The 27,457-nt window shown below is 46.1% G+C and overlaps 1 protein-coding gene across 7 annotated transcripts in view; it reads left to right on the top strand.

Moving 5' to 3' along the window:
* The window catches only part of mocos (molybdenum cofactor sulfurase), a 464,568-nt gene that overhangs the window by 106,521 nt on the left and 330,590 nt on the right, over positions 1–27,457 (top strand). For all 7 annotated transcript variants that reach the window (XR_011593368.1, XM_070881150.1, XM_070881149.1 and 4 more), the window contains one exon: positions 20,269–20,925. Coding sequence is in view for 6 of the 7 variants with exons in the window: in XM_070881150.1 (XP_070737251.1) it covers positions 20,269–20,925 (657 nt within the window). In the remaining variant the exon portion in view is untranslated. The remainder of the gene's footprint in view (positions 1–20,268; positions 20,926–27,457) is intronic.

Below are 27,457 nucleotides of genomic sequence, written 5' to 3'. Positions count from 1 at the left end.
AAGCAGAGTCAGCATGGTTTTATGAAAGGGAAATCATTTTTGATTAATTTGCTGGAGTTACTTTGAGGATGTAACGAGCAGGGTGGATAAGGGGGAACCAGTGGATGTAGTGTATTTGGATTTCCAGAAAGCATTCGATAAGATGCCACATAAAAGGTTACTGCACAGGATAAAAGTTCATATATTAGCATGGATAGAGGATTGGCTAACTAACAGAAAACAGAGAGTCAGGATAAATGGGTCATTTTCCGGTTGGCAAACAGCAACTAGTGGGGTGCCGCAGGGATCGGTGCTGTGGCTTCAACTATTTATTATCTATATTAATGACTTGGATGAAGGGACTGAGTGTAATGTTGCCAAGTTTGCTGATAATACAAAGATGGGTGGGAGAGCAAATTGTGAGGAGGTCATAAGAAAAAAGTGATATAGATAGGCTAAGTGAGTGTGCAAAAATTTGGCAGATGGAGTATAATGTGGGAAAATGTGGGGTTATCCACTTTGGCAGAAATAATAGAAAAACAAATTAGAATTTAAATGGAGAAAAATTGCAGAGTGCTGCAGTACAGAGGGACCTGGGGTCCTTGTGCATGAAACACAAAAAGTTAGTATGCAGATACAGCAAGTAATCAGGAAGGCAAATGGAATGTTGGCCTTTATTGCAAGGGGGATGGAGTATAAAAGCAAAGAAGTCCTGCTACAACTGTACAGGGTATTGGTGAGGCCACACTTGGAGTACTGCGTACAGTTTTGGTCTCCGTATTTAAGGAAGGATATACTTGCATTGGACGCTGTTCAGAGAAGGTTCACTAGGTTGATTCCGGAGATGAGGGGGTTGGCTTATGATGATAGGTTGAGTAGGTTGTGTCTGTACTCATTGAAGTTCAAAAGAATGAGAGGTGATCTTATCGAAACATAAAAGATAATGAAGGGGCTTGACAAGGTGGATACAGAAAGGATGTTTCCACTGATAGGGGAAACTAAAACTAGGGGGCATAATCTCAGAATTAGGGGCCACCCATTTAACACTGAGATGAGGAGGAATTTCTTCTCTCAGGGCTGTGAATCTGTAGAATTCTCTGCGCCTGAGAGCTGTGGAGGCTGGGTCATTGAATATATTTAAGGCAGAGATAAACAGATTTTTGAGTGATAAGGGAATAATAGGTTATGGGGAGTGGACAGGGAAGTGGAGCTGAGTCCATTATCAGATCAGCCATGATCTTATTAAATGGCGGAGCAGGCTTGAGGGGCCAAATGGCCTACTCCCACTCCTATTTAATTTGTAACTAAACACAAAACTGCTTCCTGCAGCAAGTCAGTGCAAAATAAGCCATTTCTTCATACACAACTATTTACCATTTGAATAATTCTACATAAATGCATGTGCTCAACCTTGTGCTAGCCATTAATGGCTCTTAGCCACACTTTCCCCCCCCCCCCACCTAACCTTCAGCCCCCTCCCCTGCCTGCTGCTGCTCCTCAATGAGGCCTCAATGCCTACAGTAAGGCTGCTAGAGGGTTGCTGTGTTGGGGAGGCAAACAATGCAGACAGTGTCTGAGGACATCTTGGACCAGCTGTTGGCCTGGAAGGCCCAGCTACAGACTGCTGCGCCTCATCATCAGCGGAAGCAGTCACTGATGGCTGGGACATTAACTCTGAATGATGCATGCTTGATGAGTCAGTGGTGGGAGCTGGAATGCTGTCATCCTGAAGAAGGACAGCACCTTCCATTTCCTGGGAGCCACTGACTCTCCGACGGGGCTGGGCCTCAGCATCTGGAGCACAATGTGACTCCACAACTTGCTGGTCTACTTCGGCACCATCCCTTCCCCATTGGACAATGGGGAACAGAGAGGATGGCAGCAGTCATCGACTGCATCGCATCACCAAGCTGAAGCGCAGCTTGTGCCTGCGATGTGCCTGAGGCTGCGACGTGATCAAGGGCACGCGCCGGGCACGCGCCACACACTCTGGAACGCCACTGTCGCTGCTCGAGACCACCAGCCTTTGTGTGTGGGCAATGATGGCCTCACGGGAATCCTGAGTTGCGTTGACAATCCGTGATACTGCCCCCGCAACAGTCGCAGCTAGCTTGTCAATGCCCTCTGGGATCAGTTCCAATGCATCCAGAAATTCACGGTGCATTCCTGTGTTTTCCCTGGATATTTCCAAGTCTAGTTCCTTGTCTACCTGTCGTTGAGCAGACCGACTTTGTCGACTCACCCTCCGGAGAGCTGTCCTGCGAGATTCCCCTCTCGCATGCCCCTGAAAAATGTCATCGTCGCCAGATGAGGAATGCTGAGAACATTGGTGGTCTTTGCGGCTCAGTCATGTTCGTTGTGTCCGCAGCCTCATCATCACCACCATGGCCTGAGGTTGATGCGTCAAGGGAAGGCTGGCGCGATTGTGGCTGATTTTCTGCAAGCACAAAAACACATACATGTGGTTAGTAGCAGGGGAAGGGGCATTGCACATGTTCATTTAAAGGCCTGCTGCCATTTCATTATATTTCTCAATGCAGTCTCTTCAGGTGCTCTATCCATTTACATACCCTCACTCCCTGAAGGGAGCTCAGCATCGCCCCCATCAACTGCTCGAGCTGCTACTCCAATGAGGGCCGGCACCCGTTTCTCGACATTAGTAAGTGATGGTATTTGAGGCGGTCTCCCGCCTGTGCGCAGCTGCTCCCTCCTGTTGTGGGAGTGCTTCGACTGCAAAGACAAAAATAGGCAGGGTTCTGAAACGGTTTCTCTACTGTTGTGGCACATATGTCCACCATAGTATAATAGGTGAGACTATGTGAATGTTCCAAGTGGCTTCCGTTCAATCTGTTTGAATGTTGCTTGAGCTTCGTGAGCGATTGTTAGGAGGTTACAGGGATGTAACATAGGGGCAGTAGGTGATCTTTCTGAAAGCCGTAGCATTGAGAGTGTATTGCGAGGAAGGATGTAAATTAGTGAGTTCATGTGCATCGATCATTAGAAGGCACTGGGTGAAGAACTAAGCCTTCATCTTATTCTAAGGCTGAACTCCAGGATATAGTCAATGTATTCATTGAAGCATATGAAAGCATGGGCCTTATGCTTAACATCCATTAGACAAAGGTCCTCCACCAACCTATCCCTGCCGCACAGCACTACCCTCCAATCATCAAGATTCACGGCGTGGCCCTTGACAACGTGGACCATTTCCCATATCTCGGGAGCCTCTTATCAACAAAGGCAGACATTGATGTGGAAATTCAACATCGCCCCCAGTGCGCCAGTGCAGCCTTTGGCCGTCTGAGGAAAAGAGTGTTTGAAGACCAGGCCTTCAAGTCTACCACTTCAAGCTCATGGTCTACAGGGCTGTAGTAATACCTGCCCTCCTGTATGGATCTGAGGCATGGACGATGTATAGAAGGCACCTCAAGTCGCTGGAGTTATATCACCAACGATGTCTTTGCAAGATCCTGCAAATCCCCTGAGAGGACAGACGCACCAACATCAGTGTCCTCGTCCAGGCTAACATCCCCAGTATTGAAGCACTGACCATACTTGATCAGCTTCGCTGGGCAGGCCACATAGCTCACATGCCGTATACGAGACCCCCTAAGCAAATGCTTTATGCGGAGCTAAAGGTGGGCAGCGGAAGCGTTACAAGGACACTCTCAAAGCCTCCCTGGTAAAGTGTGACATCACCACTGACACCTGGGAGGCCCTGGCCGAAGACCGCCCGAGGTGGAGAAAGTACATTCGGGAAGGCGTTGAGTTCTTCGAGTCTCAACGCAAAGAGCGTGAAGAGGTCAGGTGCAGACAGCGGAAGGAGCGCGTGGCAAACCAGCTGCACCCACCCCTTCTCTCAACGAATGTCTGTCCCACCTGTGACAGAGTCTGTGGCTCTCGTATTAGACTACCAGAGAACTCACTTTGGGAGTGGAAGCAAGTCTTCCTCGATTCTGAGGGATTGCCTGTGATGATCTTTCTTATGCATTGTGAAACCCACCCCACAGACAGCAAGACTTTTGAGAAGGACCATATGCATGAAAGACTTCACATAGTGTGTGACAGTCACATAAACCAAGAAGGAAAGGAGGCATACATAAATGTGAATGGTACTCTCCCTGACGAATCAAGTAAGGTCATTGAACTTTTTTTGACATCTTGTCCCAGTTCTGGGTACAGTGTCTGCAACAGAGACCTCCTGTGCTATCTCCCTCCACAGACTCTTAAATACAGGTGGGAGTGGTCTGGCTCTCCCAACAAGATGGAGTGAGGACCATCTCCTCTCCACTGCATGGACTAGGGCCTCAAACACCTCATTAGAGAAGCACCTGGCACGCTGCCTTCCTTCCTGCTCCTCCAGCTCTGCAGAGAGGCTGAAGTGGGGCGGTTTATTTGCGCATGTGCGCAGGAAGCTACTGCACCCTGCATTAGTGTTTGTGCCCAGGAAAAAAGCAATTTCACTCTGCATACACAAATTGGCTGCCTCCTCCTTTAACGCCGCAAGTTTTGGCTCGGCCTGACTTAATGCCAACGCTCCTCCAACAACATACAGAAACTAGGCGCTAACTTTAACGCTCCGCCGCGAGTAACGCCCAAAATCAAAAAAGCCCCAGATTTATAAACAAATTATTCCCTATAACTAATAACGAAATTAGTGGCCCAATTTAAATAGTTATGAAGCACTACATTGTGTCTGTGAGCAACATCTTACCAGTAAGAAAACTTATTCCAGGCGCCAGAGCTTGTGCCAGACAGCCAGAGTCAATTCCCAGCAGCCACCTATGTCTGATCTGTTGGTATTGATTCTTTAAAAGTGACCTAATAGTTTAAGGTAACTGAATTGTACACATCTCGCATGTCTGAGTGGGGGAGGCGTTGATGGATTCCAAAATGTTCAATCACATGGTTAAATTCTTCATATTTTGTCTATCAGTGATTGTATAAACAGATCACTTCTTGCAGAGTTTTTAAGTGTAAGTTAATTATTTAGAGAATTTATTGATCCAATTTTTTCAACAAGCTTTTCTGTTTTTGCATTAACTAGTGATCCCTTTTGACAGTTGCCTGCCATTTTGTGTATGTTAGAAATGCAATATTATGCATTGTTAATGGAGCATGCCTTTCAGTTAAAATCTTATTTATCAGTATAAATTGACTTCTCGTTTTTCGGTGCTTCAGGATAAGCTTTTAACATAATGTTTATCACTTTCTGGGTGCAGAGCTTCTGCATGACCGATTATTCATAACTCCTGCACATATTACATTGCTGATCGTAAAATGCTCTTGAAGGTCACTGATTCATTTCTCTGCCAGTATCAGGTCCTCTCAGTAATGGATCCCCGGTAATGATAGAATCTCATTTTCCTATCCCACTAGGTTATGTGTTTGTTACAGGATCTTACACTTTTGGTTTGTCAATTTCAAAGCAGCCTCATACTGTGGATTAGATAAACAATGTTGTAGTTGAATGAATGTACTTGGACTGCATTTATTACTGTTTCCATTAGCCGAGAGTTATGAACGCATGCCATTATTGGGCCTGAAATTCAGGTCGGAGCCGCCTCAGATTACGATGGGAGGCCTTCTCTTCCTGCGCTTCGGATCGTGCCCCCGTCCTCGAGGGTCGCACGTAGAAGCTGGAGTCACGTGTGACTAGACACCAATCATGGTACAGTATTCTCATTGATAACAATGAGAACTCCGTATCTGAGTTCTTATTGCTATCAATGAGAAAAAATCCCAAAACACGTTAAACACAACATAAAAAATAAAAAAACATCTCACATATTTAAAATTAATTGAAATTAAAGTTAAAAAAAATATTTTGTTTCCTAAGTCTTTTAATAGGGTTTAAAATAAACTTACCTTAGTGAACAGGGTATTTAACATAAAAATGTGTATTAAATGTTATTTTTATATGTTTTAAAACTTTTACGCTGGTAAAAGTAGGCTATGTGCCTGCTTTTACCAGGCGCAAGAGGTTTAAGGACCTTCGCTGGGCAAGAGATGGGCAAATAGCCCAATCTCACCCGCGTGAATGTCCTGGCTGCGGGGATGCGTTCGATCTGTCAAGCCAAAATTTGACAGATCGGAAAAGCCGGTTTTCGGCGCATGCGCATTGCGCGCTAAAAACCAGCTTTTGCAGGGCCTCGCCCGATCCGTACGTATTCTGTACAGACCTGGCGAGGCTGCAATTTTAGCCCCATTACAAATATTCATACAGGTTGAAAGCCTAACCACCTTGTCTGCACAGTACAGGTATATCATTGGGCAGGCCACATTGTTCGCATGCCTGACACAAGATTCCCAAAGCAAGCGCTCTACTCAGAACTCCTTCACAGCAAGTGAGCTCCAGGTGGGCGGAGGAAACGTTACAAGGACACCCTCAAAGCCTCCCTGATAAAGTGCAACATCTCCACTGATACCTGGGAGTTCCTGACCAGAGACCGCCCTAAGTGGAGGAAGTGCATCCGGGAGGGCGTTGAGCACCACGAGTCTCATCGCCGAGAGCATGCAGAAAACAAGTGCAGGCAGCGGAGGAGTGTGCGGAAAACCTGTCCCACCTACCCCTTCCCTCAACGACTATCTGCCCCACCGGTGACAGAGTCTGTGGTTTTCGTAATGGACTGTTCAGCCACCTAAGAACTCATGTTAAGAGTGGAAGCAAGTCCTCCTCGATTCCAAAAGACTGCCTATGATGATCATAAATGTTCATTGTCCAGCTCATTGTATACAGCACCAAACAATTTAATCTTTGTTCGGCGCACATGGTGATAATTCATCTGTAACATAAAAGAGTCTAGCTCTTCCTTACTGGTGTCCTATGATATTACAATAGATAAACAAATTTTACTTCGATATATTGCAAATTAAGACCCTGAAAATCCCTAGCAGTTTTGGTGTAATCCCATTGTAACTTCAACAAGAGTGGAACAGCCAGAAACGAGACCGGATATACCAGCTCCCAGCCTTAAGTTTGGGATTCTGCGAAGGCCTATTGGGACCGAAGCCTCCACTTGCCCGAAACATGGCCAGCAGTGTAAGAGGGGGTGGGGTTGGGTCGTCTGGTTGGGGGTCCCTGAATTCCCAGCCCTCGTGTTTGGTTGGTTGAAATACTCCTGCTCAGACTGGGGGTACCTCCACAACAACCAATGGTAGTGGTGCCCACATGAGGATTGTGGCGTTTAATAAGATACCTCTTTCAACTGGATCTGGATCATGTCCTCTGTGTCCCTCCTTCCAATTCAGCCAAAAAGCTGGGTCCTTCTTTGCCAGATTACGAACAGAGACATCTCAAAGAAAGGGACATTAAATGTGTGGCTTTGCTGCCCTGAAGAACCATCACTCTTAGACATTATGGCCTAAAAAAGGTGCAGCAGGTAATCAGGAAGGCAAATGGAATGTTGGCCTTCATTGCGAAAGGGATGGAGTACAAAAGCAGGGAGGTGTTGCTGCAACTGTATAAGGTATTGGTAAGGCCGCACCTGGAGTACTGCGTGCAGTTTTGGTCACCTTACTTAAGGAAGGATATACTAGCTTTGGAAGGGGTACAGAGACGATTCACTAGGCTGATTCGAGAAATGAGGGGGTTACCTTATGATGATAGATTGAGTAGACTGGGTCTTTACTCCTTGGAATTCAGAAGGATGAGGGGTGATCTTATAGAAACATTTAAAATCATGAAAAGGATAGACAAGATAGAGGCAGAGAGGTTGTTTCCATTGGTGGGGGAGACTAGAACTAGGGGGCACAGCCTCAAAATACGGAGGAGCCAATTTAAAACCGAGTTGAGAAAGAATTTCTTCTCCCAGAGGGTTGTGAATCTGTGGAATTCTCTGCCCAAGGAAGCAGTCGAGGCTGGCTCATTGAATGTTTTCAAGTCAAAGATAGATAGATTTTTAAGCAATAAGGGAATTAAGGGTTATGGGGAGCGGGCGGGTAAGTGGAGCTGAGTCCACGACCAGATCAGCCATGATCTTATTGAATGGCGGAGCAGGCTCGAGGGGTTAGATGGCCTACTCCTGTTCCTAATTCTTATGTTCTTATAAATTGGAGAATGCTGGAAACCTGCCGGTAACATCGGCAGCCAAAGATGATGGCCACCGTCTTTAGAGAGCACAGGCTGCACTGGCATTTTGGTACTGCCTGCTCATTATCAGCGTGGCGTTCATTTTCCAGTGTACCACGCTCTTTGCAGCGCTAATCTCAAGGAGGCCGAAGATCGCCTCTGTCTCCCGCTTGCAGTGTAGGGAACGGGGAAGAAACGAGAAACCCAAACAATTGTCCTACTGGCTCCAAAAATATTAGCTGCTACCCAATGTTTGTGGATTTTTTAATAGTTTATTATATTAATGCATCTGCATTCTTTGTAACATTAATCTTTCCCCAATGGTTACTGTTGAAAGTGTTTAAATGTATAGTCATCATGGCAGCTTTCATGGGTCTTGCATAGTCGATTCAAAATAATTGTTTGATAAATAATTGGTTATAGAATTTTGAATAAAATGTATATAATTCCTTAAAATCTTAAGCAGTTGAATCCAGATTTAGTAGGGGCTGATGTTCTGGTGACGCTTCAGAGATCATCTTCAATTGTTGCAATGGAGTTCACCCATTGATTTACTGATCCACAAACACTGTAGGCCTCCCGGAAAGCTGCCAGAAAATGCAACCCACCCCCTGCCACTGATGGCAAAAAATGAAAGTTTCAAAGAAGAACCTTGGCAAAGGAGGCGTTTGAAGATCTGGCATCCATCTGAGGTGTTTTCCACTTGGCAGTGTCCATCCTTGTAAGTTCTGCCGGACTCCTCATGGCCATTAACGCTGCTGAAACACCTTTTAGCTGCAGCACACACTAGCTTCATTTAGCGCAGGTGGCAATGGGACAGGTGTACTCCAAAATAGTGTTGCACGCTGATTGGCGTCAAGCTCCAACTCATTAAAATACTTTTGCCGATGGCAGACAAGGCAGCGCTGCTGACCTGCCAAAAATGGCAGCTGCTGAGGGATCCACCACTAGCTGGCGGAAGAGCGCCGGCCGCCCTTTTTTTGCCATTTCATATGAACATAAGAAATAGGAGCAGGAGTAGGCCATTCGGTCCCTCAAGCCTGCTCCGTCATTCAATAAGATCATGGCTGATCATCTACATCAACTCCACTTTCCTGCTCTATCCCCATATCCCTTGATTCTCTTAATATCCAAAAATCTATCGATCTCTGTCTTGAATATACTCAAAGACTGAGCCTTCACAGCCCTCTGGGGTAGAGACTTTCAATGATGCCACCTGGCGGTTGAGGGTGGTGCAGACCACCTGAATTTGAGGCCTGGCCCGGGAGCTGGGCGCTGAGGTGCTGGTGGCCAGTCTGGCGGCGATTCAGGGCCCGCGGCCCAGACAAGCCAAGGAGCGCTGTGGTTGGTGTGGGCCCGGGCCCAGCGGTGGGCCTGCCTCCTCCTCATCAGCAACTTGCTGTGCGGGACCTGAGTGGACTCTGGCTCGGGATCCGTGCCCCGGCTGCTGGCCCAGCTACTCGCCCTACTCGACCGCCCCGGCCCCGGGCTGTTCACTGACACCAGCCGGCCCGAGGCCCTGGATCCGGCTCTCCGCAGGCCAGGCCGCTTGGAGTGGGAGGTGAGAGCGTGAGAGGCCCGGGGAGTGGGCGTGAGCCCAGGGAGGGCCTGTTGCTGTGAGCTGGTGATGTGCAGCCTATCCCAGCACTAGGTTTGGCTCTTGCGCACCAAGTACTTTTCTAAGAGCAAATATGTCGGCAAATTTCTGAAGTGCAAAGACAATAAAGCAGTAACAGAAGGGGATTTAAACTACCCTAATATTAACTGGAATATAATTAGTGTGAAGGGTATAGAGGAAGCAGAATTCCTAAACTGCATTCAGAAGAACTTTTTTAGCCAGAATGTAGCAAGCCCAACAAGGGAGGGGGCGGTTCAGGACTTAGTTTTAGAGAATGAAGCTGGGCAGGTGGAAGGAGTATCAGTGGGAGAGCATTTTAGTGCTAGTGATCATAATTCAGTGAGATTTTGGGTAGTTATGGAAAAGGACATCACATTTAAAAAGTACTTGAATGTGCACTTGAAGTGCCGTAACATAACATAAGAAATAGGAGCCTGCTCCGCCATTTAATAAGACCATGGATGATCTGATCTTGGGCTCAGCTCCACATCCCTGCCCACTCCCCATAACCCTTCATTCCCTTATCGTTCAAAAATCTGTCTTGTCTCCACCTTAAATATATTCAATGACCCAGCCTCCACAGCTCTCTGGGGCAGAGAATTCCACAGATTTATAAACCTGAGAGAAGAAATTCCTCCTCATGTCAGTTCTAAATGGGCAACCCCTTCTGAAACTATGCCCCCCCCCCCTAGTTCTGGATTCACTCATGAGGGGAAACATCCTCTCTGCACCTACCTTGTTGAGCACCTTCAGTATCTTACATGTTTCATAAGATCACCTCTCATTCTTCTAAACTCCAATGAGTATAGGCTCAACCTTCCTTCATAAGTCAACCCCTTCATCTCAAGAATCAACCTAATGAACCTTCTCTGAACTGCCTCCAATGCAAGTATTTCCCTCCTTAAATAAGGAAACCAAAGCTGTACGCAGTACTCTAGATGTGGCCTCACTAATACCCTGTACAGTTGTAGCAGGACTTCCCTGCCCTTATACTCTATACCCCTTGCAATAAAGGCCAACATTCCATTTGCCTTCCTGATTACTTGCTGTACCTGCATACTAACTTTTTGTATTTCATGTACAAAGACCCCCAGGTCCCTCTGTACTGCAGCATTTTGTAATTTTTCTCCTTTTAAATAATCTGCTTTTTTATTTTTCCTGCTGAAGTGGATAACCTCACACATTCCCACATTACACTTCATCTGTCAAATGTCTGCCCACTCACTTAGCCTGTCTGTATCCCTTTGCGGATGTTTTTTGTCCTCCTCACAACTTACTTTCCCACCCATCTTTATGGGTATAACCTATAAGGCTACGAACCTAGTGCTGAAAGATGGGATTAGGCTGGATAGCTCTTTGTCGGCTGGTACAGACACGATGGGCCAAATGGCTCCTTCTGTGCCATAAATTTCTTTGATTCTAGGGCTATAGGTGTCAGTCTATACGTCCATCTGAGAAGGCAGACTAGGCCTCGGTTTAACGTCTCATTTGAAAGACATCCCCTCCGATAGTGCAGCGCTCCTTCAGTACTGCACTGAAGTGTCAGCCTAGGTTATGTCCTCAAGTCTCTATTTTCTATGTTTCTATATTTAAGAGGAGGCAGGCTAAGGATACATACTTGGGAGACTCTAGAGGTATCAGTGCAGGGACAGTAGATGTTCTGGCTGTGATTGGATAGCAAGAGTGGAAACTAGCAAGGGCAATCCCACTGAGCTGGTCAACAAAGAAAAGAAATTGGAAGAGGATGGTGTGGTTAACTATGTCAAAGGCTGTTGAGATTTCAAGGAGGATGAAGAAGGAAAATGCACCACGGTCACAGACGGATGTTATTTGTGATTTTGGTCAGGATTGGTTTGGTGCTGTGGTATGGACAAAAATCTAATTGGAAAGATTCAAACATGTAGTTGCGGAACAAGGTTTTGGGAGGCAACATTACATTCAAGAACTTTGGAGACGAAAGGGAGGTTGGAAATCTGGTAGTTTGCAAGGACAGAGGACTTGGGGTGGGGTGGGGTGGGGCGGGGCATGGTTTAATGAGGGGATGACGATGGATGGCTTGAAAGGAAGGGGAACGGTACATGAGGGCAGAGAAACATTTGTAGTGTCAGCTAGCTTGGGGCCAGGATGAGAAGTTGAGTGGTCAGCAGTTTAGTGGGAATGAGGTGAAGGGAACAGTAGGTGGTTCTTATGGACGAGGTGAGCTTGGAAAGGGCATGAAGGAAGATAATAATGAAACGAGAAGGTTAGTGTAGGCAGAAGCTTTGGAGGAGGTTTGGCTTGGTAGGTAAGAGGAAGTGGGGAAGCGGCAGAGGTGTCAGAATGACTAGTCTCAGTCTTAGTGACAAAGAAGTCCATGAGCTCTTTGCACTTGTTGGGAGTGAGTATGAAGTGGGTAGGGGAGGGAGGTTTAAGGAGATAGTTGGTAGTGGAGAAAAGAAGCTGGGGTTATCTTTGCTATCTATGAACCCGGTGCAGTGTGTGGTTTTGGCAAAGGAGAGTGAAACCCTACAATGCTAGCTGTGGTCCAGTCAGATCTGGTGATAGATGGCTAAAACAATTGTGTGCTTCCATCTGTGTCCCTGAGACTTGAAGCAGTAAAGATGGTGGCTATACCAGGTGGAGGATGTACTGGGACAAGGGCATCAAAGGTGGAGGTGAAGGAGTAGTTCAGCAGATTGACAGCTGCAAAAGTATTGTGGTGAATGAAGGGCCAAAGACTGGGCAGTTAGGAAGATGTAAGTTTTTAAAGTGACCTGGAAGAGAGTTTTCCCCCGGAGTAGATGCAGAAGAAAGTGGTGTTGTATGGGTGTAAGGGAATGTGGGTAGTGATGGATACAAAGAAGTACAGGTAAAACGTCCTCAATCCAGAACACCGAAAACCGGAATTGTCCGAAAACTGGACATTTTGCGCATTGTAATGGAGTCGTCCGGAATTATTCTCCGAAAACCGGACATTTTGAGGCGGTCAAGATGGCAATATCAGGCAGCGAGGGACGAGGAAACAAAAAAAACAGCGCCGGGGGGCCGTGGGAATCGGTGAGAAGCGGCATGAATGTAGGGTGTAGAGGTGAGACGAGCGAGTGATGGAAATTCAGCACCTCACCCACCCTCTGTGTGGCACTACGCCAACAGTCCATACTCACCCAGGGACCCGCTCATCGATGACCAGCCATCGGGCTCACTGACTCTACCCAAATGGGTTGAGCCATCACTGGGGTCGGGAATCCTTCTCTTCGGCTCCCGATAACCCTAAAATCTGACACGGATTTGGTCGAGGATTCCGGATTTCAGACATTGTACCTGTATTCCGAAATGGCCTTCTCTGTGAGAGACCATGGGAGTTGTTCAATGATTGTGAATGAATGCTGTTATACCGTATTTCTGGCTTTCTACTATTTTCATTGTATTACTGGAAGTGCAATATAATGCTCCTGTGCTGGTAGTTTGAAGCAGTTCATGGGGTACTGAAGTTGTATGTTCAGCCATGAACTCATTGAATGGCAGTGCAGGCTCGAAGGGCCAAATGGCCTACTCCTGCACCTATTTTCTATGTTTCCATGTTCATATTTTTAAAAAAGACTTTCAAATAATAGTTTCTATAAATTCAGTTTTCCACCGTTAGTATGAGGACAGCTGGCAGTATGAGTCAGCATTGGGTCCTCATACTGTGTCATAATATGTGGTAATGTCACAGCACAAAAATGCTATTTTTCCAGTAACCTTCTAGACTTTAGAAATTAATTTTACATCCTATAAAAAGCAAAGAGTAGGGGTAAATGGTGGATGTGGGTATGGTATGCCCCAGGGATCGATGTTGAGATTCTTTTTCTTTTCCATTTATATAAATGACATTGACTCCCAGTTCCCCAACATCTCAAATTTAAAATTCTCATACTCATCTTTAAAACCATTGTCTCAATGCTCCCTGCCTTTGTTACCTCCTCCAGCCCTACAACTCCCCTAAACTTCTTTGTCACTAACCTCCCTTTCCCACCGGGCCAAATTTCCACTAAGGTCCCCTCCTGCCCTAGCCCTGAACTCGCATCTTTTCCTAGTTTTCTCTCCTATCTCCCCTCATGCCCTCTCTGAGCTCATCTTGTCCAGGATACCCACTTCCTGCTCCCTCGACCTTATTCCCACTAAACTGCTGACCGCCAAACTTTTTTCTGGTTCACATGTTCGCCGATATTAACGGTTCTCTCTCCTCAGGTACTGTCCCCCCTCTCTTACATCATCATCATCATAGACAGTCCCTCAGAATTGAGGAAGACTTGCTTCCACTGTTAAAATGAGTCCATTGGTAGCTGAACAGTCTAATACGAGAACCACAGTCCCAGTCACAGGTGGGACAGATAGTTGTTGAGGGTGGGACAGGTTTGCCGCACGCTCTTTCCACTGTCTGTGCTTGATTTCTGCATGCTCTCGGCGATGAGACTTGGTGCTCAGCGCCCTCCCGGATGCACTTCCTCCACTTAGGGCAGTCTTTGGCCAAGGACTCCCAGGTGCCAGTGGGGATGTTGCACTTTATCAGCGAGGCTTTGAGGGTGTCCTTGTGACGTTTCCTCTGCCCACCTTTGGCTCGTTTGCCATGAAGGAGTTCCGAATAGAGCACTTGCTTTGGGAGTCTCCTGTCTGGCATGTGGACAATGTGGCCTGCCCAGCAGAGCTGATGCAAGTGTGGTCAGTGCTTCAATGCTGGGGATGTTGGCCTGGTCGAGGACACTAATGTTGGTGCATCTGTCTTCCCAGGGAATTTGTAGGAGACATCGTTGGTGGTACTTCTCCAGCAACTTGGTGTCTAATGTACATGGTCCATGTCTCTGAGCCATATAGGAGGGCAGGTATTACTACAGCCCTGTAGACCATGAGCTCGGTGGCAGATTTGAGGGCCTGGTCTTCGAAAACTCTTTTCCTCAGGCGGCTGAAGACTGCACTGGCGCACTGGAAGCAGTGTTGAATCTCGTCGTCGATAAGAGGCTCCCGAGGTATGGGATATGGTCCACGTTGTCCAGGGCCATGCCGTGGATCTTGACTTGGGGGGGCAGTGCTGTGCGGCGAGGACAGGCTGGTGGAGGACCTTTTGCATTACGAATGTTTAGCTGCTTCCGCTCTTTCAAATCTACCATCAACACCCCTCTCCAAAAAAACAACCCGTACCCCTCTGTCTTTGCAAACTACTGCCCCGTCTCCAATCTTCCTTTCCTCTCCCAAGTCCTTTGAATGTGTTGTCTCCCAAATCCATGCCCATCTTTCCCGCAACGCCATGTTTGAATCCCTCCAATCGGGTTTCCGCCTTGGCAGTACCGAAATGGCCATTATCAAAGTCTCAAATTACATCTTTTGTGACTGTGACAAAGGTAAACTATCCTTCCTCGTCCATCTCGACCCATCTGCAGCCTTTGACACAGTTGTCCACTCCATCCTCCTTCAACACCTCTCCACCATCACCCAGCTGGATGGAATTGCACTCACCTAGTTCCATTCTTATCTTTCTAATCATAAGAACATAAGAATTTGGAGCAGGAGTAGGCCATTTTACCCCTCGAATCAGCTCCGCCATTTAATAAGATCATGGCTGTTCTGATCTTGGGCTCAGCTCCACTTCCCTGCCCACTCCAATTAACCCTTTATTCCCTTATCGCTCAAAAATCTATCTCCACTTTAAATATGTTCAATGATTGCGCCTCCACAGCTCTCTGGGGCATAGAATTCCATAGATTCATGACTCAAGAAATTCCTCCTCATCTCAGTTCTAAATGGGTGACCCCTTATTCTTAAATTATACCCCCTAGTCTGGATTCTCCCACGAGCGAAAACACCCTCTCTGCATCCACCTTGTCGAGCCTCCTCAGTATCTTATATGCTTCAATAAGATCATCTCTTATTCCTCTAAACTCCAATGAGTATAGGCCCAACCTATCATCATAAGTCAACCCCTTCATCTCCAGAATCAACCTAGTGAACCTTCTCTGAACTGTCTCCAATGCAAGTATATCCTTCCTTAAATAAGGAGACCAAAACTGTACACAGTACTCTAGGTGTGGCCTCACCAATACCCTGCAGAGTTGTAGCAGGACTTCTCTGCTTTTATACTCTATTCCCCCTTGCAATAAAGGCCAACATTCCATTTGCCTTCCTGATTACTTGCTGTACCTGCATACTAACTTTTTATGTTTCATGCACAAAGACCCCCAGGTCCCTCTGCTGCAGCACTTTGTAGTTTCCGTCCGTTTAAATAATAATTTGCTTTTTTATTTTTCCTGCCAAAATGGATAACCTCACACATTCCCACATTATACACCATCTGCCAAATGTTTGCCCACTCACTTAGCCTGTCTATATCCCATTACAGATTTTGTGTGTCCTCCTCACAACTTGCTTTCCCACTCATCTTTATATCATCAGCAAACTTTGCTATATTACACTCAGTCCCTTCATCCAAGTCATTAATATAGATTGTAAATAGTTGAGGCCCCAGCACCGATCCCCGTGGCTGGCATCCCACTAGTTACCGTTTGCCAACCAGAAAATGACCCATTTATCACCACTCTCTTAGTTAGTCAATCCACTATCTATGCCACTATATTACCCCCAACCCCATGAGCTCTTATCTTGTGCAGTAACTTTTTATGTGGCACCTTATCAAATGCCTTCTGGAAATCCAAATACACCATATCCACTGGTTCCCCCTTATCCCCCCTGTTCGTTACATCCTCAAAAGAACTCCAGCAAATTTGTCAAACATGATTTCCCTTTCATAAAACCATGCTGACTCTGCTTAACTATTATGCTTTTCCAAATGTCCAGCTACTGCTTCCTTAATAATGGATTCCAATATTTTACCAACAACAGATGTTAGGCTAACTGGTCTATCGTTTCCTGCTTCCTCTCTTGCTCCTTTTTTAAAATAGGGGCGTTACATTTGCGGTTTTCCAATCCGCTGGGACCTCTCCAGAATCCAGGTAATTTTGGTAGATTACAACCAAGGCATCCACTATCTTTGCAGCCACTTCTATTCAGACCCTAGGATGTAGGCCATCAGGTTCAGGGGAATTGTCCACCTTTAGTACCATTATTTTACCGAGTACTTTTTCTTTAGTTTTAAGTTCCTCCCTCCCTATAGACCCTTGATTATCTATTATTGGAATGTTTTTAGTGTCTTCTATCGTGAAGACCGATACAAAGTATTTGTTCCAAGTTTCTGCCATTTCCCTGTTCCCCATCATTAATTCCCCAGTCTCAACCTCTAAGGGACCAACGTTTACTTTAGCGACTTTCTTTTTATATACCTGTAGAAGCTCTTACTGTCCATTTTATATTTCTTGCTAGTTTACTCATACTCTATCTTCCCCCTTTATAATTTTTTTAGTCATCCTTTGCTGATTTTTTAAATATTTCCCAATCCTCTGGCCTCCCACTAATCTTGGCAACTTTGTATGTTTTTTTTTCAATTTGATACCATCTTTTAATTCCTTAGTTAATCACAGATAGTTATCCCTTCTCAAAGTCTTTCCTTCTCACTGGAATATATTTTTGTTGAGTCATGAAATATCTTCTTCAATGTCTGCCATTGTTTATGAACCATCTTACACTTTAATCTATTTTCCCAGTCCACTTTAGCCAATTCTGCCTTTATATCTTTGTAATCGCCTTTATTTAAGATCAGGACACTGGTTTGAGATCCAACTTTCTGACCCTCCAACTGAATTTGAAATGCAACCATGCTATGTTCACTCTTTCCTAGAGGATCCTTTACTAGGAAATCATTTATTAATCCTGTCTCATTACACAGTACCAGATCCAAGATAGCCTGCTCCTTGGTTGATTCCACAATGTACTGTTCAAGGAAACCATCTCTGATACACTATGAACTCTTCCTCAAAGCTACCTTTGCCAATTTGATTTGTCCAATCAATATGAAGATTAAAATAAGCCATGGTTATTGCCTTTTCTTTCTTACAAGCCTCCATTATTTCTTTATTTATACTCTGTCCAATAGCTACTGTTATGGGGCCTATAGGCTATGCCCACCAGTGACTTCTTCCCCTTATTATACCTTATTATCTCCACCCAAACTGATTCTACATCTTGGTCTTCTGAGCCAATATCATTTCTCACTACTGCACTGATCTCATTCATTAACAGAGCTCTACCCCACCTCCTTTTCCTTTCCAAATATCCTTCCAAATTGTCAAAAATCCATGAATAGTCAGTTACCAGTCTTGGGCACCTTGCAACCACATCTCTAATGGCTATCAGATCATACCCATTGATATCTATTTGTACCATCAACTCATCTATCTTGTTACAAACACTATGTGCCCATACCTTCCTCACTTAGTCATACCCTCCTGTCCCTGACCACGGATTGAATTGGAGTTAATTAATCTAAGGGGTGTGACTGCCTCCTGGAATACAGCATCCAGATAACTCTTCCCCTCCCTGATGTGTCGCAGTGTCCGCAGCTCAGACTCCAGCTCATTAACACGGAGCCGAAGCTCCTCGAGCTGCAGATGTGGTCACTGTGGACCTTAATGGGGTCAACCAGCTCCCACATGCAACAGCAGTAATACATCGCCAGCCCTGCCATCTCTAATGTATTTAATTAATTAAGTTTTGAACATTTAGTTTATAGTCCCAGCTCTTACTTTAAATCAGCATCCAAGAAAAGAGAGAAAAACCAACCCACCAAACTGACCTGACCAAACCAGTAGCTGGTTAGCAATCAGCTGATCACCTATCTATAATTACTTTTTAAAATTGATCTTAATCTACCCCATCTTCTGAATTCCCAATTAAACCACTCTGCCCAACTCCACTCCATTCAAGACCTCTCTGTGCTCTGAAAAACTTGACTTTTATACACTTGAGCTACACCCAATTTACAAGTGCTGACTCAGCACCTATTCCCTGTGATCAACACCTATTGACTGACAGTTAACTGCCACTGGCAGGCAACCTCTGTTAACTGCAATTTCAAGTTCTAGGTTTAAATCAAAATGTTAACTAGATATCACCTTGTACAGCTTCTACTTAACCAATACTTACCAGAAATTCCCACTCTTTCCAAATTCCCAATTAAACCACTCTGCCCAAGCCCATTCTGTTCAAGACCTTTCTGTGCAGAGCACCAGAGAATAAAGAGCAATGGCTTCTCTTCCCACTCCTGCACCTTCAGGATAATCCTTGGCCCCCATCTATTTCTCATCTATATGCTGCTCCTCGGTGAAATCTTCCAAAAACACAGCATCAGTTTCCATGACAATACCCAGCTGTACCTCACTACTACCTCTCTCAACCCGTCCACTGTCTAAATTTTCGCACTGCTTGTCCGACATCCAGTATTAGATGAACAGAAATTTCCTCCAACTAATTATTGGGAAGACTGAAGCTATTGTCTTCGGTCCCCATCACAAACTCTGTTCCCTAGCCACCGACTCCATCCATCTTTCTGGCAACAGTCTGAGGCTAAACCAGACTGTTCACAACCTTGGTGTCATATTTGACCCCAAGATGAAATTCCAACCAGATATCTGAACTATCACTAAGACTTCCTATTTCCATCTCCGGAACATCGCTCGACTCTGACTCTGCCTCAGCTCGACTGCTGCTGAAACTCTCATCCATGTCCTTGATACCTCTGGACTTGACCATTCCAACACACTTCTGGCCACCCTCCCACGTTCTGCCCTCCATAAATTTGAGGTCATACAAAACTGTGCTCCAAGTCCCGTTCACACATCACCTCTGTGCTCGCTGACTTATATTGGCTCCCGGTTAAGTGATGCCTCGATTTTAAAATGCTCATCCTTGTTTTTAAATCCCTCCATAGCCTTGACCCTCCCCATCTCTGTAATCTCCTCCAGCCCCACAACCCTCAGATATCTGTGCTCCTCTAACCTACCTCTTGGACCAAGCTTTTGGTCATCAGCCCTAATATCTCCTTATGTGGCTAGGTGTCAAGCGTTGTTTGATAAAGCTCCTGTAAAGCGGCTTGGGACATTTTACTATGTTAAAGACGCTATATAAATACCAAGTAGTTGTTATTGTCACGTCAACTCTCCCTTTCTCCGACTCCTGCTTCATGCAATTTCCCCTAAATCACCCTGCCTCGCCAACTCCTTCTTTATGACCTTTCTTAAAACCCACCTCTGACTAAGTCTTTTGGTCAACCCTCTTAATGTCCTCTTTGGCTGAATGCCGTGGGACATTTTCTAAGTTAAAGGAACTTCATAAATGAAGTTGTTGATGTTTATTGTTGACAACATCGACGACCTTAACATATGCCCAAGAGAATGATATTGCTGTTGTTGATGACACGACATCTAGGGGGCATGGCAAGCTATGAGAAAGAATGCAGGAGACTGCAGGACATTAGGTTAGAGGAGTGGATAAGTGGCAGATGCAGTTCAATACAGAGAAATGTGAAGTGGTACATTTTGGGGGGGAAAGAACAGTGAACCGCATCTGATAAAGCCTCTCTCCACAGACCTGTTGAGTGTTTCCAACATTTTCTGTGATTATGTCTACATTTAAATTTCCTTTTCTTAAAAGTAAGTGAAAGACATTAATTAATACTGTTTTGTTTCTTCCCCTGTAGAATCCTACGGCACTTCAACACCAGCCCAGAAGAATATACCATCATTTTTACATCAGGAAGCACAGCTGCTCTTAAACTTGTTGCAGAAAGTTTTCAGTGGACCTGTGCAGAGCAAGAAGACTCAAAGAGTCGGTTTTGTTACCTGACTGACAACCATACGTCTGTAGTGGGTATGAGAGGATTGTCTGTTCTAGCTGGTGCTCTAACTATTCCGGTAAACCTGGATGAGATTTATGGAGATAAAAACACTCTGGACAAGAACATTCCTATTGGCAAGGAGGAAAATTGTCACACTCATCATCTGTTCTGTTATCCTGCTCAGAGCAACTTTTCTGGGACAAAATACCCACTTACTTGGATAAGGGACATTAAGTCAAAAAACCTGTATCCTTTTAGCAGAATCCCAGGGAAATGGTATGTGCTGGTGGATGCAGCCTCATTTGTGAGCACCTCGCCACTTGACCTCAGCTTACATCAGGCAGACTTCATTCCCATTTCATTTTATAAAATCTTTGGGTTCCCAACAGGTCTAGGAGCTCTGTTGGTGAAGAATGAAAGTAGTCATATGCTGGGAAAGAGATATTTTGGAGGAGGAACAGCAGCAGCTTATTTGTCGGGGGATGATTTCTATGTTCCAAAGCAGTCAGTAAGTGACAGGTAAGGCATTTCTCTTCAGGAAGAAAAATATAACTTTTGAGAAATTTTTGTATATTTTTTTGACTATCATTGGTTAAAATGCATTCGTGTGCTATTAAATATTAAAAGCTAGTTGCTAGCAAGAATGATATTACAAAGGGATTTTTGCATTCTGATGTTCATATTCCGAGTAAAACATGTTTCCATTTTTTCAATCCCCTCGTGCAAACTTTGGTAGTAACTCTAGCACAAGATTCCCTGGCTACTGCTAAAGAGGAAAAAATCCAATTTATCCTTTTCAAAAGTGCTGTCCACAATGAATACTTAAGAATCTGTTTAATTGTCTTCAATTAGGATATGTCCTTCTCCGTTGTCATATTGGGACACTGTCTGTTTTGTGTGCATGATGTGCCCCAGAAGTAAGTATTTTCGTCTTTAATATATTTAGGGCGAGAAATTCGTGTGGTTTGTGCCACACATTAGCACCACAAAATGGCACTAAAATGGCGTTCAACAGCTGTAGCAACAACTAATGCTGGCTCCAATGCTGCACACCATATCAGTTTTGCCGGTGGCGCTGCTGGTAAACTCGATCACCAGGCACCTCGCCATCATGGAGATCTTGACGTCATTGTGTGTGCATCGCTCACTGGACGTCTGATCTCCCAACTTCCTTATAGCCACTTACCTTAACGGCAGCACAGAACAATGACAGGGAGAGCTGGCGACCACCAGCAGGAAGCAGGCTGCAGCAGTGATATTTAAAGGTACCATCCTGAATCAGCTTCAACTAACATGGTTCTGCAGTTACAGTGCCTGTTTGCTACTTTCTGCAACAGAAACAGCTTTCTTTAGTTATTTCATGTTTTTTTGGTGACAGGGTGTGTTGATTCAAGTGCAGAAGTCCCTCATTATTTATTAGCGGCTTCTGCTCACAACACTTCCGCACAGTCATGGTGATTGCGGGATTGCAGAATTACCTCAGGAGGACGAGGAGGCAAAGGAGAATGAGGGTGGGGAGGAGGAAAAAGAGGTTTAGGAGGAAGAGGACAAGGTGGGAGAGGACAAAGAGGAGGGAGAGCGGAGGCAGCAAGACAATCTGCCTCTGGAAGAGCTGGCCGTGACTGGCTCATTAGACTATGATTCGCATGAATAAAACCCCCAGATCCCCATTTCTCACCACATCACCATCATACAATCACTGTCTCATGCCATATAACAGCGTCCTCCTGGGCACAGATAAAATGAGAGAGACCACAAAATATTCCAAACACACTTAATAAATGTATCTATAAACATATCACATGAATTCTAAAAGCCCTTGTGCCTGCCACAGTCGAATAGCGGTGGTTGTGTGCAAGGTGTGAGTGTTGCTAGGTAGAGATTGTTGAAGGGTGAGTGCTTGAGTGTGTTGTATTGAGCAGTGTGTGAAGCTTGTGGTATAGATGGTGATATGTAGCATTTGTTGAAGCCTTCACTCACCTTGACCACCCGTGTGAGCTTGTTAAAGTACTTTCTGCACTCTGTGTGGGTCCTGGGGACCACATTGTTGCCCATGAAGTCGTGTGTCACCTCCCTCCACAAAGTCCGGGAGAGTTGTGGGGAGGGCCTCCTGCCAGTTGGTGGGTACAGGACCACCTGCTTTCTCTCCACTGTTAAAACCAATGCCTCCAAAGCTTCCTCGGACAACCTCCTGGCTCTCTCCCTGGGACGGCAATTTGCCATCAGGACTTGTAAATAAGTGCTCCTTCTCCTTGTCCTCCTTCTTATGGTTGTTGAGGCAGCTGCACAACAAACAATGCTGAGAATGAGATGCTGCAGCATCAATGAACCTCCCCTTTATGTAGTGAAAAAAAGCCCGTGGTAAACATTACTGGCATTTAGACTGTCCCCGACATTGATCCATCTTTTCAGTGCAACACCATTCAGCTTGGGTTTTTAGACAAGAATCATGATTGCAATCATTTGAATGTGGCGTGAGGACGAATTTTTCGTGCAGCCTAGACGATTTTCAACTGGCGCTACTTAACCATTTTTAGTCTAAACACTGCCTATTTCTTGGCTATAATAAATTTCTATCCTTTAATGTTATTTTTTTTTAATATTTGGGGGAAAACTCAGTTGGTTAGCGCCTACAGAGGGCGTTGCATAGCTTATCTGGAACCCCGTTGCGCCGCCGGGTCGAGGTACCAACGCCAGGCAGATCGTGATGTCAATGAGTGTGCACTCGCCGCCCGATCTGCCAAATTCATTCTGGACACTTACCTTTGCGCCTCGACCAGACAGCGACAGGGCGAGGAGGTGCACAGCTGCTGGATGCAGCTCCAGCGATGTTATTTAAAGGCATCAGCATTAATCAATTGCAGCTGTCGGGGCAGATTAGTTTGTGTGGTCTCTTATTACCATCTTGCCGTCCGGAGGAGGCGGGGGTCCCCGATGGAGGGCACTCTACGCGGGAGTCCTCCCATTATTTATCGGGGACTTGGCCTGGAGGGTGGTGCACGGAGCAGTCCAGTGCAACAAATTTTTAAGCCGGTTCACGGACTCCCAGGCCGCCTGCAATTTCTGCGGTCTGGAAGAGTCCGTGTTCCATGTTTTTATGGAGTGTGCGAGGTTGCAGCCCCTGTTTCATTATTTAAAGGGGCTGCTCCTCAATTTCTGGCTGCACTTCAGTCCCACACTCCTGATCTTTGGGCACCCTGTGCGGAGGGGAGCGGGTAGGTCCGAGGGCCTCCTCGTAGGACTGCTCCTGGGCACAGCCAAGGGTGCCATCAGCCGGTCCAGGCAGCGGGCGGTCGAGGGGTTCGTTCAGCCTGACTGCCTGCCTCTCTTCCGCGCGTACATCCGGGCCAGGGTGTCCTTGGAGATGGAGCACGCGGTGTCCACCGGTACGCTCGCGGCCTTCCGCGAGAGGTGGGCGCCGGAGGGACTGGAGTGCATCATCACCCCCGGCAACCAAATTTTAATTTGATTTTATGTTTTAAAGTTTAATTTGTTTTAATTGCCGGTGTTTTTAGTGTCCCCCTCCCCTTTTATAGGGGGCACTTGTAAAATTTATGATTTTATTGCCCAAAAAAAAAATCACAAAAAAAACCAAACAAAAGTAAAAAAAAACAACAAAAAAAAGGGCAGTTGAAAAATGTTTGGAGAGTCCCGCAGATTGGAGGGCACTTGACTTAACTGTTTTATTGTTATCCAAACAAAAGAGTTGTGGTCTCTTATTACCATCTTGCCGTCCGGAGGAGGCGGGGGTCCCCGATGGAGGGCACTCTATGCGGGAGTCCTCCCATTATTTATCGGGGACTTGGCCTGGAGGGTGGTGCACGGAGCAGTCCCGTGCAACAAATTTTTAAGCCGGTTCACAGGCTCCCAGGCCGCCTGCAATTTCTGCGGTCTGGAAGAGTCCGTGTTCCATGTTTTTACTGAATGTGTGAGGTTGCAGCCCCTGTTCCACTATTTAAAGGGGCTGCTCCTGAAATTCTGGCTGCACTTCAGTCCCACACTCCTGATCTTTGGGCACCCTGTGCGGAGGGGAGCAGGTAGGTCCGAGGGCCTCCTCGTAGGACTGCTCCTGGGCACGGCCAAGGGTGCCATCAGCCGGTCCAGGCAGCGGGCGGTCGAGGGGGTCGTTCAGCCTGACTGCCTGCCTCTCTTCCGCGTCTACATCCGGGCCAGGGTGTCCTTGGAGATGGAGCACGTGGTGTCCACCGGTACGCTCGCGGCCTTCCGCGAGAGGTGGGCGCCGGAGGGACTGGAATGCATCATCACCCCCGGCAACCAAATTTTAATTTGATTTTATGTTTTAAAGTCTAATTTGTTTTAATTGCTGGTGTTTTTTTAGTGTCCCCCTCCCCTTTTATAGGGGGAACTTGTAAAATATGGAATGTTAATGCCCTAAAAAAAAACACAAAAAAACCCCTACAAAAAATACAAAAAACCCCCCCAAAAAAAACAAAAAAAAAAGGGCTTGGGAAATGTTTGGAGTGTCCCCCAGATCGGGGGGCACGTGAATTAATGTTTATGTTTGCCCCAAAAGAGTTGTGGTCTCTTATTACCATCTTGCCGTCCGGAGGAGGCGGGGGTCCCCGATGGAGGGCACTCCACGCGGGAGTCCTCCCATTATTTATCGGGGACTTGGCCTGGAGGGTGGTGCACGGAGCAGTCCCGTGCAATAAATTTTTAAGCCGGTTCACGGACTCCCAGGCCGCCTGCAATTTCTGCGATCTGGAGGAGTCCGTGTTCCATGTTTTTACTGAATGTGCGAGGTTGCAGCCCCTGTTCCATTATTTAAAGGGGCTGCTCCTCAATTTCTGGCTGCACTTCAGTCCCACACTCCTGATCTTTGGGCACCCTGTGCGGAGGGGAGCGGGTAGGTCCGAGGGCCTCCTCGTAGGACTGCTCCTGGGCACGGCCAAGGGTGCCATCAGCCGGTCCAGGCAGCGGGCGGTCGAGGGGGTCGTTCAACCTGACTGCCTGCCTCTCTTCCGCGCGTACATCCGCGCCAGGGTGTCCTTGGAGATGGAGCACGCGGTGTCCACCGGTACGCTCGCGGCCTTCCGCGAGAGGTGGGCACCGGAGGGACTGGAGTGCATCGTTACCCCCGGCAACCAAATTTTAATTCGATTTTATATTTTTTAAAGTCTAATTTATTTTAAATGCTGGTTTTAGTGTTCCGCTCCCCTTTTATAGGGGGCACTTGAAAAAAATATGATTTAATGCCCCAAAAAAAACAACAACAAAAAATAAAATACAAAAAAACCCCCCAAAAAAACACACAAAAAATGGCCTCGAAAAATGTTTGGAGTGTCCCCCAGATCGGGGGGCACTTGATTTAATGTTTATTTTGTCTCCCTCAAAAAGAGTTGTGGTCTCTTATCCGCCTGCCTCTCTTCCGCGCCTACATCCGGGCCAGGGTGTCCCTAGAGATGGAGCACGCGGTGTCCACCGGTACGCTCGCGGCATTCCGCGAGAGGTGGGCACCGGAGGGACTGGAGTGCATCATCACCCCCGGCAACCAAATTTTTATTTGATTTTATGTTTTAAAGTTTAATTTGTTTTAATTGCCGGGGTTTTAGTGTCCCCCTCCACTTTTATAGGGGCACTTGTAAAATATTGAATTTTAATGCCCTAAAAAAAAAACAAAAAAAAACACAAAAAAATACAAAAAAAAAAAGAGGGCTGTTATAAGTGTCTGGAGTGTACCCCCGATCAGGGGGCACTCGATCTAATGTTTATTTGTACTCCCCAAAAAGAGTTGTGGTCTCTTATCCATCAGCCGGTCCAAGCAGCGGGCGGTCGAGGGGGTCGTTCAGCCTGACTGCCTGCCTCTCTTCCGTGCGTACATCCGGGCCAGGGTGTCCCTGGAGATGGAGCACGCGGTGTCCACCGGTACGCTCGCGGCCTTCCGCGAGAGGTGGGCACCGGAGGAACTGGAGTGCATCATCACCCCCGGCAACCAAATTTTAATTTGATTTTATATGTTTTAAAGTTTAATTTGTTTTAAATGCCGGTTTTAGTGTCCCCCTCCTCTTTTATAGGGGGCACTTGTAAATTATGGTTTTAGAGCCCCCCAAAAAAACACAAAAAAAACTACAAAAATACAAAAAAACCCAAAAAAAAACAAAAAAAAAGGGCCTTGGGAAATGTTTGTAGTGTCCCCCAGATCAGGGGGCACTTGATCTAATGTTTGTTTTGTTTACTTTAAAAGAGTTGTGGTCTCTTATCCATCAGCCGGTCCAGGCAGCGGGCGGTCGAGGGGGTCGTTCAGCCTGACTGCCTGCCTCTCTTCCGCGCGTACATCCGGGCCAGGGTGTCCTTGGAGATGGAGCACGCGGTGTCCACCGGTACGCTCGCGGCATTCCGCGAGAGGTGGGCGCCGGAGGGACTGGAGTGCATTGTCACCCCCGGCAACCAAATTTTAATTTGATTTTATATGTTTTAAAGTTTAATTTATTTTAAATACCGGTTTTAGTGTCCCCCTCCCCTTTTATAGAGGGCACTTGAAAAAATATGATTTAATGCCAAAAAAAAAGGGCATCGAAAAATGTTTGGAGTGTCCCCCAGATTGGGGAGCACTTGACTTAACTGTTTAATTTTGTCTCCTATCAAAAGAGTTGTGGTCTCTTATCAGTTTTAGCTAGTGGATGAGTTTGCATGAGTAATTTCAAGGTTCTTTTTTTAATCAGCATTGTTCTGGCAAGTGCAAAGTGCATTTATTGTTCAAACTGCTACATTTGCCAACATTAACGGGAACTGTATTGGCATGACACCTCACCCTCCAGGATCAATGGCGCAGGCAGCCAAAAATGCAGGAACATGTGCACAGAGGGATGAGGAGGGACATCAGGACTCTCTCCAGGATGACTTAAATCCCAGATGCCCTTTGCTCACCACATGCCCATCATACCATTCCTGTGTCATGCCATATCACAGTGTCCTCTTGGGCGCAAAGGTGAAATGAGAGAGACCACAAAATATTGCAAACTCCTTTAATAAATTTATGCATAAACATACATCACATTTATTCTAATATCTAATGACCCCTGTGCCTGTC

Source organism: Pristiophorus japonicus, chromosome 5 (assembly GCF_044704955.1).
Source record: "Pristiophorus japonicus isolate sPriJap1 chromosome 5, sPriJap1.hap1, whole genome shotgun sequence".
Lineage (NCBI taxonomy): Eukaryota > Metazoa > Chordata > Chondrichthyes > Pristiophoridae > Pristiophorus > Pristiophorus japonicus.
Note: the sequence above shows the minus strand (reverse complement) of the source record. Positions and strands in the feature narration are given on the sequence as shown.